This window comes from Labrus mixtus, chromosome 23 (genome assembly GCF_963584025.1).
Source record: "Labrus mixtus chromosome 23, fLabMix1.1, whole genome shotgun sequence".
NCBI lineage: Eukaryota > Metazoa > Chordata > Actinopteri > Labriformes > Labridae > Labrus > Labrus mixtus.
The window spans coordinates 21,568,280-21,582,182 of NC_083634.1; the positions used below are offsets into that span (position 1 = coordinate 21,568,280).

At 44.1% G+C, this 13,903-nt stretch overlaps 1 protein-coding gene across 1 annotated transcript in view; it reads left to right on the forward strand.

Moving 5' to 3' along the window:
* Positions 1-10,287, forward strand: part of LOC132958449 (zinc finger protein ZFP2-like) — a 14,753-nt gene extending 4,466 nt beyond the window's left edge. The window contains exons 5-6 of the mRNA XM_061031289.1: positions 1-45; positions 7,812-10,287. The exon at positions 1-45 is cut by the window's left edge and continues 47 nt beyond it. Coding sequence (XP_060887272.1) covers positions 1-45; positions 7,812-9,132 — 1,366 coding nt within the window. The 3' untranslated portion in view covers positions 9,133-10,287. The remainder of the gene's footprint in view (positions 46-7,811) is intronic.
* Positions 10,288-13,903: the final 3,616 nt, after the last annotated feature.

The following is a 13,903-nucleotide window of genomic DNA, read 5'->3' on the forward strand; positions in this document are numbered from 1 at the left end:
AAACAGAAACTCTGAAGACGCCGTGTTGACGTGTGATAAAACCAGGTAACTGTTATTATTATTATTATATTATTATTATTATTATTATTATTATAATATTATTATTATTATTATTATTATTATATTGCTATTATTTATAATAATAATAATAATAATAATAATAAGGAACACAAACATCTGAATGTTTCTCCTCCAGCCTCCTCGTATTTATTCTGCAGAAAGTCAGAGTGAGCTGATGTGAGAACGCAGCAGGATATAATCAGGAGAATTCACCTGGAGCCAGTGGGATGGGCCAGTGGGAGGGGCCAGTGGGAGGGGGTGGTGCATGTCTAAATCAGAATCAGGATCAGGGTTTATTGCCAAGTACATTTACACATAAAGGAATTTGACTTGGTGTATTGGTGCTAAACAATTAACAAGGAAATAAAGCAGAACTAGAAACAACTTAAATAATACAGAATAAGAATATATTACAATATATAAAATAGATTTTAAAAATGTAAAATATGACTTCCGGTGATGCAAGCACCTGAGTAGCCACGCTCTATCAGAGCTCCGGCACATTATTCTGCAACATTGGTTTCACTATTCCTTTTGGCGAGAAAGCAAAAGCAAAGCGGAGTAACTACTCCAGGTGATGTCCTTGGACCAATTCTGGAGCAAAATGCCTCCCAAACAGCTTTCTAAGAAGAAAGATACACCTGCAGCCTCCCCCCAGCAGCTAAAGCGTGTGATGCTAACTCCGAAGCAGACCCGAGGCTGACCAAAGCTCTGGAGACAATGACAGCAAATATTGCTGCTATGATGGATGAAAAGCTAGAAAAGATGGTGCATGATATTAACGCCAATATCTCCCAGAGTTTAAAAGAAGTCACCGACCGAGTTAACGAGGCGGAGCAGCGGATAATAGTGAGGTTTCACAACAGAGAGCCGTGATAGTGAGGTTTAACAACAGAGAGCCATGATAGTGAGGTTTCACAACAGAGAGCCGTGATAGTGAGGTTTAACAACAGAGAGCCGTGATAGTGAGGTTTAACAACAGAGAGCCGTGATAGTGAGGTTTAACAACAGAGAGCCGTGATAGTGAGGTTTAACAACAGAGAGCCGTGATAGTGAGGTTTAACAGGGAGCCATGATAGTGAGGTTTAACAACAGAGAGCCGTGATAGTGAGGTTTAACAACAGAGAGCCATGATAGTGAGGTTTCACAACAGAGAGCCGTGATAGTGAGGTTTAACAACAGAGAGCCATGATAGTGAGGTTTAACAACAGAGAGCCATGATAGTGAGGTTTCACAACAGAGAGCCGTGATAGTGAGGTTTAACAACAGAGAGCCGTGATAGTGAGGTTTAACAACAGAGAGCCATGATAGTGAGGTTTAACAACAGAGAGCCATGATAGTGAGGTTTAACAACAGAGAGCCATGATAGTGAGGTTTCACAACAGAGAGCCGTGATAGTGAGGTTTAACAACAGAGAGCCGTGATAGTGAGGTTTAACAGGGAGCCATGATAGTGAGGTTTCACAACAGAGAGCTGTGATAGTGAGGTTTAACAACAGAAAGCCATGATAGTGAGGTTTAACAGAGAGCCATGATAGTGAGGTTTCACAACAGAGAGCCGTGATAGTGAGGTTTAACAACAGAGAGCCATGATAGTGAGGTTTAACAACATGATAGTGAGGTTTAACAACATGATAGTGAGGTTTAACAACAGAGCCATGATAGTGAGGTTTAACAACAGAGAGCCGTGATAGTGAGGTTTCACAACAGAGAGCCATGATAGTGAGGTTTAACAACAGAGAGCCATGATAGTGAGGTTTCACAACAGAGAGCCATGATAGTGAGGTTTAACAACAGAGAGCCGTGATAGTGAGGTTTAACAACAGAGAGCAATGATAGTGAGGTTTAACATCATGATAGTGAGGTTTAACAACAGAGAGCCGTGATAGTGAGGTTTAACAACAGAGAGCCATGATAGTGAGGTTTAACAACAGAGAGCCGTGATAGTGAGGTTTAACAACAGAGAGCCATGATAGTGAGGTTTAACAACAGAGAGCCATGATAGTGAGGTTTAACAACATGATAGTGAGGTTTAACAACAGAGAGCCATGATAGTGAGGTTTAACAACATGATAGTGAGGTTTAACAACAGAGAGCCATGATAGTGAGGTTTAACAACATGATAGTGAGGTTTAACATGATAGTGAGGTTTAACAACAGAGAGCCGTGATAGTGAGGTTTAACATGATAGTGAGGTTTCACAACAGAGAGCCGTGATAGTGAGGTTTAACAACATGATAGTGAGGTTTAACAACATGATAGTGAGGTTTAACAACAGAGAGCCATGATAGTGAGGTTTAACAACAGAGAGCCGTGATAGTGAGGTTTAACAACATGATAGTGAGGTTTAACAACAGAGAGCCATGATAGTGAGGTTTAACAACATGATAGTGAGGTTTAACAACATGATAGTGAGGTTTAACAACAGAGAGCCGTGATAGTGAGGTTTAACATGATAGTGAGGTTTCACAACAGAGAGCCATGATAGTGAGGTTTCACAACAGAGAGCCATGATAGTGAGGTTTAACAACATGATAGTGAGGTTTAACAACAGAGAGCCATGATAGTGAGGTTTAACATCATGATAGTGAGGTTTAACAACATGATAGTGAGGTTTAACAACAGAGAGCCGTGATAGTGAGGTTTAACATGATAGTGAGGTTTCACAACAGAGAGCCGTGATAGTGAGGTTTAACAACATGATAGTGAGGTTTAACAACATGATAGTGAGGTTTAACAACAGAGAGCCATGATAGTGAGGTTTAACAACAGAGAGCCGTGATAGTGAGGTTTAACAACATGATAGTGAGGTTTAACAACATGATAGTGAGGTTTAACAACAGAGAGCCGTGATAGTGAGGTTTAACATGATAGTGAGGTTTCACAACAGAGAGCCGTGATAGTGAGGTTTAACAACATGATAGTGAGGTTTAACAACATGATAGTGAGGTTTAACAACAGAGAGCCGTGATAGTGAGGTTTAACAACAGAGAGCCGTGATAGTGAGGTTTAACAACAGAGAGCCATGATAGTGAGGTTTAACATGATAGTGAGGTTTAACAACAGAGAGCCGTGATAGTGAGGTTTAACAACATGATAGTGAGGTTTAACAACATGATAGTGAGGTTTAACAACATGATAGTGAGGTTTAACAACAGAGCCGTGATAGTGAGGTTTAACAACATGATAGTGAGGTTTAACAACAGAGTAATGGATGCAGCCAGACGTCTCAAGGACGTCCGACTCGATGGTACACGGATCCATTTCTTTCCTGATTTTTCTGCGGCGACACAGAAAAGACGACGCGAGTACGACCAAGTTAGGAAGAAGCTCCAGAACACAGACGGGGCCCGCTACGCCATGATCTACCCCTCTTCTCTCAGGATCACGGTGAATAACACTGTTAAAACATTTAACTCTCCAGAGCAAGCCTCAGCATTTGTTGACACTCTGTAGATGACCTAAAATACACAAATGAAGTCGAAAACGTTGTCTTTTTCTATATAATGTGAGAGCAGTGCTCACCTGTCTGCCTGGAGGGCTTCAATCGGTTTCCTAAACATCTTCGGGGTATCCTGCCATTCTGTGTTTTGTTAAGCTTTATGGAGGAGAATAGTTAACACTCCCTAATCTAAGCTCTTTACCTATCAGCTACATTTATGTTATCTAAGTTGTTTATTTATATTGAAGCTTGAGGATGACATAATAATGATGCTGCATGGTGTATTTCTACATTGAAGACTTGGAGGCTTAAACCTAACTACAAATTACTTAAATCATTTTTTCGTTTAGTCTTCCCTTATTTTCTTTGCCCAAATAACCACTCGTAAGAGTCATTACTGCCAACGGGAACTGTAATCTACCAATTATGTTTTTTCTTTACTAGTTTTCTGGCACATCTCCTTCTCTAGTATATCTATATATATATATATATGATGTTGGCAATAATTCTTAGTGGTAGGAAGATTGATATACATGAATACATTTATGATTATTTACTGTGCCAGCTAAGGAAGGAAAAAATAAATGCTTGCATTTAGAGTCAGACAAGGGGTCCTCCACCCAATAGGAGGTTTAAATCTCACTCTTTGCGGTCGGTTCTTAGGTTTAAAGGCCGTAATACGGCTTGTGAGGGACCTAGTAATAGTGTTTGTAAATAGTTTTGTTAAAAGGGCCACTGTTCTGTTAATTGTTCGATATGCATTACGTGTCACCAGAGTATTCTTTTTTCATGTGTTTGACAGTGTTGCGCAGCACTTATTTACATTATGTTGCAGTCAAATTTGATTATGAACATTCCTAGTATAAAGCTGTGCACTTGGAATGTGCGGGGCATTCATCACCCAGTTAAGAGAAAGAAGATCCTGACTTCTCTGAAGAAGGAAGGAGTGGAAATTGCACTCCTGCAGGAAACGCATCTTAAGGACCAAGAACATGTTAAACTGAAGAGGGACTGGGTTGGTGATACTTTTTTTTCATCTTACACCTCGAACAGTCGAGGAGTTAGTATCCTGATTAATAAGAAATTGCCTTTTAAGCTTGAATCCTGCGTTAAAGACAGTGAGGGACGATACATTATAATTAAGGGTGTATTTTATGGAAAATCAATCTCAATTCTTAATATATATGTCCCACCAAACCACCCCACAGACTTTGTTACAAAGGCATTTCTGGAGTTTGCTGAACTTGAGAGTGAATGTTCTGTTGTAGGTGGAGATTTCAATTGTCACCTGAAGCCACTCATTGATAAGCTACCTGCTGAGTCTGGAGCCCCTACAAAAAGAGCAAGGGCTTGTAGACGTCTGGGGAGCTATACATCCTAACCAAAAAGAATTCACCTTCTTTTCAAGTGCTCACAAAAGCAGCTCGCGAATTGATTATTTCTTTATCCCTAACCTAATGCTATCTTCTGTGGTGTCTTGTGATATCGGAGTCATTTCTATTTTAGACCATAGCCCAGTTTTTCTACAGTTGCTTTTCAGGGAAAAAACAGGCATTAGTAAATCCTGGAAGTTTGACCCACACCTACTCAGTGACCCAAATTTTATTTCATATTTTAAGTTAGAATTTAAAATATTTTACTCGATAAATAAAACTCCTTTAATTTCCCCTTCCATTATCTATGCTGGGTAGGATAGCATTACTGAAAATGAACATCCTTCCTAGACTCCTTTACTATTTTCAAATGATCCCAATCCTACTTGGTACTAAAACTATCAAAAAGTTGAATAGCTGGTTCAGTAAATTTATCTGAAATAAAAAGAAGCCACGATTAAAAATGGCTAAATTACAGATGCCTGCTGAGGAAGGAGGCTTAGATGTTCCAAATATTAGACTTTATCAGTTAGCTGCACAATTTCATTACATAGCTGAGTGGATTAACAATGACCCAGAATCAGTATGGATAGACTCGCTGCCGGCTCTTTTATTTGCTCTAGACTTAAAGAAGGTTCAGCCTGATGTGAACAACAATATAATGATTAGAACTACCCTGCAAACTTGGCAGACAATAAGAAAGGTGGAGGGCCGCTCAAAGTCATTATCCTCCCTGACTCCTATACAAGGTAACACTGATTTTGCTCCGGCTTTGTCTGATCAGGGATTTAACATCTGGAAAGACAGGGGGATTTTGACACTTGGACATTTATATGACAGAGGAGTTATGCTAACATTTGAGCAAATAAAACACAAATTTTCCCTCCCCAGAAGCCATTTTTTTTAGATTTTTACAAATCCGTAGCTTTATTATAAAACAAAGTGATAATATTTTTGATTGCCAAACTTCACAGATTGAATCTTTACTTCTTCACAGAGGCAAGAAATCAATTCTTGGTCAGGGTTATGTGAAACTCCACCTTGCTGGTAGCATGTCCTCAGATGACTTGAGGTGGATGTGGAATACTGATCTGAACCTAACAATGGATGAAGCAACATGGGCTCAAATATGGAGCTCTGCAAAGGAGATCTCCATATGTAATAGAACTAGAGAAACTCAGTTTAGAATACTACATCGCTTACAGATTACCCCCCAGCTAAGACACAGGATGAATCCAAGTCTGTCAGAAATGTGCTCAAAATGTATTGTGGAGGTGGGAAGCTATAGACACTGTATGTGGTTATGTACCCACATTGAAGATTACTGGGGTAAAATTGCTGGTAAACTAAATTTGATTTTTAATGTTCTATTTAATATTGAGCCTCAAACTTTGCTCCTTGGTTTACCCAGTCCTCAGCTAAAGGGCTTTTATAGAAGAAGGCTATTCAGTATCCTCACGTTTGCTGCCCAGAAAAACATATTACTAAAATGGATTGATAATACTCCTCCTTCAGTATTAGGATGGCATAAAATAATCTTTGACCTCATACCAATGGAGTATTTAACATGTAGGTTCAAGTGTAAAGGTGAGGATTTTTTGGAAATTTGGACACCCTTCTTTAGATATAGTGGTAAAAGACTTGCAAATTCTGTACTAAAGGGAATGATGGATTACAGCCCAGAAAACAGACAAAGGGATATTTTTGGGTCATAAGGCAGGATTTTTTAAAACATTTTTTAATGTATTTTAATTAGGGCTGGGCACGTTAATGCGTTATTTTCACGTTAACTCATTAATTAATTATCGCCGACAATTATTTTATCTCGCATTAACGCAGTTTTTATTATTTATTTTCTTATTGTAAAAGTCTGTTGCTCACTGCCTTTTATTTTGTTAAATTCCATCGTGAGCGAGCCTCGTATGTTGCTTACTGCTGCGCATGTCTGCTGCGCATGTCTGCTGCGGCGCTCACAGGAAAGAGGAAACAGTGTTGCCAACTTGGCAACTTTCTCGCTAAATCTGGCGACTTTCCAAACCCCCTTGGTGACTTTTTTTGTCAACAGCTACTAGCGACAAATCTAGCGACTTTTTCTGGTGTTATTGGAGAATTTTTGGTGTAAGAAACAGACGTGAAAGCACGTATTGCTCTGCAGTTACTCAACGAGCAGCGGGTGCTGCCGTAAGCCCCTCCCCCTTCCTAAAGCTCTCACAGGCTGTCAGTGTAGCCTCGCGCAGCAGACCCAGCTGCAGTCAGAGAGGAGACCCACACCACTCTGCGTCCAGACTGCAACCAATGCAATAAGCTTTAGTTTTGTATTTATTTGCTTTGATTACATTGTTTAAGTTGAGAAATATATTTACAATAAAAGTGCGCTATACACTACTTTTTAATTCATTATTGGATTTTGCGTCTAACAATGCGATTAATCGTGATTAATCACAGGAACTCATGCGATTAACGTGATTAAAACTTTTAATCGTTGCCCAGCCCTAATTTTAATTTTTTATTTGATGCCCTTTATTTTATGCGTTATTTTCTAATCTTGCTTAAAAGACATTGCTTTTAATGTTAAAACATTTTCAATGTAAAAGAAAAAGAGGTGCTGCCTCACTGTCAACTGTGGTTATTAAACACTGTTTCCTGCACAAGCTTGGATGCCGTGGCTTTCTTCGTGCCATATTTTGTGGTTACAGGCGTAACTATTTTGTCTATAATGTATGGGGTGTGCCATGTGTCTGAGATATAGATGAGAAATTTAATTTGTGGCCAATGTGTGTTGTTTGTTCTGTTGTACTGTTTGAATTGTCTGTTTGTGTGTTTTAAAGTTAAAAGTACAATAAAAATATTTTGGAAAAAAAAGTTAAATATAAAATACATGACATGTAGGAGCTGTGCAGTGGACACCCTCTGAACTGTTTCTCGTGTTTCCCTCAGCTGCGCCGGTCAGGAGGTCGACGCCAGCGGAGCAGAGGCGTCGTGCAGCTCGACGTCGCACCAACAAGACGTGGACACAGAGCACGCCAACGATGACGGTCGAGGATTCATCCCAGAACTCTACGAGGACTTTGGAGCATGCTCGGCTGAAAACAGTAAAGAGGAAGAGAAGGAACAAAGAGCGCCCGGTGACAGCGGCGAGGAGGAGTGGAAACCAGACGAGGGCGAGGAGGAGGTGAAAGAGAGTGACTCTGAGCTGCAGCCGAAGACGACCAAGAAACAAAGAGCGCGACGCTTCAAGGCGACGGAGAAACAGCGCTCGTGTAAAGTCTGTGGCGTTTTGCAGAAATCAGAAACGGCGCTCGTCAAACACGCCTGGAGTCACGTGGACGATCCGAGGAGTCTCTGTGGCGTTTGTGGAGAACGTTCCCCGTCTGAGGCGGCGCTGAACGACCACCTTCTGACTCGCCACAAAACAGTGGACTGCCACGTCTGCGGCGAGTCGTTTTTAAGCGTCCTCGGCCTGAACGAGCACGTGGCGGCACACTCGGGGGAGAAACCGTACGAGTGTGACGTCTGCCCCGAGACGTTCGCGTTGAAGGCGACGCTCGAGAATCACATGAAACGCCACGAAGCCAGAAAGACGTATAAATGTCACACGTGTAATAAAGTGTTCGAGGCGAGGTCGCAGCTGAACGCTCACCGCGTCACGCACACTCATCTCTGCGGCGTGTGCGGGAAGTCGCTCAGTGACTACAGGTCGTTATCACGCCATAAGATGACGCACACCGGGGAGAGGCCGCACAGCTGTGAGACATGTGGGCGGAGCTTCAAACTGGCGGGGACGCTGAGACAACACGAGAAGATCCACACGGAGAGAGAGCGAGCGTTCCTCTGTGACGTCTGCTGTAAGATGTTCCTGAGCAGCAAACAGCTGACGCTCCACATGAGGACGCACACCAACGAGAAACCCTTCCACTGCGCAGAGTGCGGGAAGGGCTTCACCACCAAGGGGCCTCTGACGGTCCACATGAGGGTCCACACGGGGGAGACACCGTACCGCTGCCCCGACTGCGGCTGGTCCTTCAAACGTAAAGTTCACCTGGATAACCACGTGACGGTGCACTCCGACCTCAAACCGTTCGTTTGTGGGATCTGCGGGAAGGCGTGCGCTCGCAAAGTCTACCTGAAGGTCCACATGAGGACCCACAACGGGGAGAGACCGTACAAGTGCACCCTGTGTGAGAAAGCCTTCACGCAGAGTCACTGTCTGAAGACTCACATGAAGAGTCACCTGACCCAGGAAGCTGTGACCTCCTGACCCGGGCGCCGTTTGAGGATCAGATCTGTGAAGGTCGGATTGTTCTACTCCACTTAAAGTCTTAAAATGTAGAAATCAAGTATCTCCTCTGAAAATAACTCTGTGAGTCATGACTGTCTACAATGGGTGTAACACCCGAGTCCCACTGTCTGTGATGTTTTCAGAGTCCTATCTTCACTTTGTTTACATCGCCCGGACGGCCGGCTGACTCCTCCCCTCGTGTATAAAAGTTGTTTAATTGAGGGACTAGAGAAAAGAAGAATAACATACTGTACTCACTGCTTAACTGTGTTTCTAGATCACGCTCATTTCAGGTAAATTTACATGCAGTGTGCAGCTTCTTTATTCTCACTTCATCAACGCTTCTATTAGATTATAAAACTTTATTGATCCTCAGCGGGGAAACTCATTTATCACCTGGTCAGTTCATACACACAACAAACAATATCAACAGTACACAACAAGTAAATAAATAACAAACAAACCATTTGAATAATCATGTACAGCCATGAGTCAGAAACACAAGTAAAAATGTTCATTAAAATATCTGACTGTTGCAGGAACAGAAGGAGCTCCTGAGCCGTTCAGTGGAACATTAAGGCATCACTAATCGCTCACTGAAGGAGCTTCAGAGTCCGTTAAAAAAAGGAGTTGACTGACATCTTTGTGGAAGCTTTAAAGAGGAAACAGAGAGAGACGGGATAAAACGTTAAATTAAAATCCTAAAACCACACTCGGCCTAAAAAGAAAAAGATTTCATCAAACTCTCAGAAAAGACCTCAAAGAAACATGAAAAACATTCTCTTCAACTGATGATTTCACAAGTCAGACCAGTGTAGGAAAAGATATGAATCCAAAGAATTTAACATAAGGAAATGATCTTAAAGGAATCTGTGATTTAAAAGAACAGCACAGCTTCTTCTCCGTCTCACCGCTTCGCGCCTCAGAATGAGTCTCTGCCATTAAGGTGTGTTTGCATGTCGATGCTAAGGTTAGCTCTTTACGCTAAATTACCTCAGGCAAATCTAACAGGGAGTTCAGATGGCAGGGTCAGCAGCAGTGTTTGAATCACCTTCTCTGTGCCGTAGGTGTACAAACAACCATGATGACATTTAAATAGATCATTACATGTTATATCAGGTTGTACTGAACACAGACATTCAGACATGTCTACAGCTGGTTCACCTCAGCAGAGTTTCATTCTGATTGCTCTTCACTCTGATCCAGATATATTTAAATATCTTTTTGTCATCAAAGCATGTGTGCATATGTTGATTATATTTGTTTGTATATGTTTGTTTGTATTTGTTTATTTATAGTTGGTTCTTAATTGCACTGTACGTTGTTACTCTATCTTCTATACTATTTTTTATTTTTGCATTGTTCAGGAGAGCTTGGAACACAAACATTTCATTGCCAGATGTGACTGCTTTGCCTGTTATGTTGTGCATTTGACTAATAAAGATAACTTGAACTTGAACTATTTGTGTGTGAAGATCAGGTGACACCATGTTACGAAACCTATTCATACTTAATGATTCTTCTTACGGTTCATTACAATGTGTAAATACATCGTTCACATTTATTGTTCCCTGGGCCGAGCAGAGCACGGAGCCAGCAGCACCACTATTTGAATATCCTGCTAACGTCTAATGTTCTGCATTTGGATGATTGTGAAACCAGAACATTTAAATAGACGTTTAAGATCAGGATTGTTCAGACTGACTTCAAAGTTTAATGCAAATAAAACGCTGGAGCGAATGACTGAACAGTCCTGTGTGCTGCACCCCCCCTGTTCTCTTTGTATCATCTGTCTTGTTTAATGGAAATGATGGAGAAGGGGGGGAGGGCATGCAGCCTAACCCGGCAGAGCTCAAGTCTAATCAGGCTTCTCGCCCAGCTTCTGCCCCCCCCCCCCCCCCCCCCCTCCGTTCTTTTCTTCCATCTCTCTACAGACTGTACTTTTTCCTTTTTTTCTGTTCATATGTGGGTATGATGGGTACTGAGGTCTGCTCAAGGTGGCAGGGCCATGTGGTAGGTTAGGTGGAACCTGGGTCTGCTCCAGGTGGCAGGGTCATGTGGTAGGTTAGGTGGAACCTGGGTCTGCTCAAGGTGGCAGGGCCATGTGGTAGGATAGGTGGAACCTGGGTCTGCTCCAGGTGGCAGGGCCATGTGGTAGCTTAGGTGGAACCTGGGTCTGCTCAAGGTGGCAGGGCCATGTGGTAGGATAGGTGGAACCTGGGTCTGCTCCAGGTGGCAGGGCCATGTGGTAGGTTAGGTGGAACCTGGGTCTGCTCAAGGTGGCAGGGCCATGTGGTAGGATAGGTGGAACCTGGGTCTGCTCCAGGTGGCAGGGCCATGTGGTAGGATAGGTGGAACCTGGGTCTGCTCCAGGTGGCAGGGCCATGTGGTAGGATAGGTGGAACCTGGGTCTGCTCAAGGTGGCAGGGCCATGTGGTAGGTTAGGTGGAACCTGGGTCTGCTCCAGGTGGCAGGGCCATGTGGTAGGTTAGGTGGAACCTGGGTCTGCTCAAGGTGGCAGGGCCATGTGGTAGGATAGGTGGAACCTGGGTCTGCTCCAGGTGGCAGGGCCATGTGGTAGGTTAGGTGGAACCTGGGTCTGCTCAAGGTGGCAGGGCCATGTGGTAGGATAGGTGGAACCTGGGTCTGCTCCAGGTGGCAGGGCCATGTGGTAGGTTAGGTGGAACCTGGGTCTGCTCAAGGTGGCAGGGCCATGTGGTAGGATAGGTGGAACCTGGGTCTGCTCCAGGTGGCAGGGCCATGTGGTAGGATAGGTGGAACCTGGGTCTGCTCCAGGTGGCAGGGCCATGTGGTAGGTTAGGTGGAACCTGGGTCTGCTCAAGGTGGCAGGGCCATGTGGTAGGATAGGTGGAACCTGGGTCTGCTCCAGGTGGCAGGGCCATGTGGTAGGATAGGTGGAACCTGGGTCTGCTCCAGGTGGCAGGGCCATGTGGTAGGTTAGGTGGAACCTGGGTCTGCTCCAGGTGGCAGGGCCATGTGGTAGGTTAGGTGGAACCTGGGTCTGCTCAAGGTGGCAGGGCCATGTGGTAGGATAGGTGGAACCTGGGTCTGCTCCAGGTGGCAGGGCCATGTGGTAGGTTAGGTGGAACCTGGGTCTGCTCAAGGTGGCAGGGCCATGTGGTAGGATAGGTGGAACCTGGGTCTGCTCCAGGTGGCAGGGCCATGTGGTAGGATAGGTGGAACCTGGGTCTGCTCCAGGTGGCAGGGCCATGTGGTAGGATAGGTGGAACCTGGGTCTGCTCAAGGTGGCAGGGCCATGTGGTAGGATAGGTGGAACCTGGGTCTGCTCCAGGTGGCAGGGCCATGTGGTAGGATAGGTGGAACCTGGGTCTGCTCCAGGTGGCAGGGCCATGTGGTAGGATAGGTGGAACCTGGGTCTGCTCCAGGTGGCAGGGCCATGTGGTAGGTTAGGTGGAACCTGGGTCTGCTCAAGGTGGCAGGGCCATGTGGTAGGATAGGTGGAACCTGGGTCTGCTCCAGGTGGCAGGGCCATGTGGTAGGTTAGGTGGAACCTGGGTCTGCTCCAGGTGGCAGGGCCATGTGGTAGGATAGGTGGAACCTGGGTCTGCTCAAGGTGGCAGGGCCATGTGGTAGGATAGGTGGAACCTGGGTCTGCTCAAGGTGGCAGGGCCATGTGGTAGGATAGGTGGAACCTGGGTCTGCTCAAGGTGGCAGGGCCATGTGGTAGGATAGGTGGAACCTGGGTCTGCTCAAGGTGGCAGGGCCATGTGGTAGGTTAGGTGGAACCTGGGTCTGCTCAAGGTGGCAGGGCCATGTGGTAGGTTAGGTGGAACCTGGGTCTGCTCAAGGTGGCAGGGCCATGTGGTAGGTGATGTAGCTATACTTGGGCTGCAGGGTTTCGTTACTGAATACTTTTTCCACCATTATGTTTCTTTAATTCCAAATGTAAAAATGTAAACCTGATCTGTTGTCTTGTTGGGTTAAATGAGTTCACATCTGATCCTCCATTATTTAAATATGAACTCTGCAGCAGTTTGTCTGCTTCTCAGTCTGTATTCAAACTGAACATCAACAACTCAAGACACAAAGAAGATCATTATGAATTATTTATCATAAGAAACAATAATTTCAACAATGTACATGAATTGATCAGTGGGTGAATGGTGGTGCACTGGTTCGATCCCCACAGTCATTTTGATCTGCTTCTTCTAAACACAAATTTTAAATAAATGCAAATGAATCATTTGACTTGACAGCAGACCATCGTTGATCATTTCTGTGAATAGTTTGACTAAAACATGAACACCAGAGTAAGCATGATGAGTATCAGTCTGCTCGTCTCACATTCGATTCAGCGTTTTATTTACATCGTAGTTTTCCTGCCCGGTGTAGAAACAGCAAAGGTAACACCAAGGTGCCAAAAGAGAGAGAGCCACACCACACAGATATAATCAAACGCTTTTAAGGCTAGTATCACAAACACAACCAGGTTCCCCCAAACCTGAACAACAGCACTCCCATTATAGCCATGACAGTGTAGAAAGCTCTCTGCTTTGATTGGTCAACCCGCTCCCGGGTCCCTGGCCCCGGGCGCTTGAGAGCTCATAGAACAGAAATGCTACAAAACGAGGTGGAAATCAAGACGAAGGACATGAAGCTGAAACAGAAGGACAGGCTGAACTCAGAGCTACTTTCATAAATGAAAGGCAACACCACAAAGCTTAGCAACCAAACACATCCAGCGCTGACGTTTGTAATCCTCACGCCG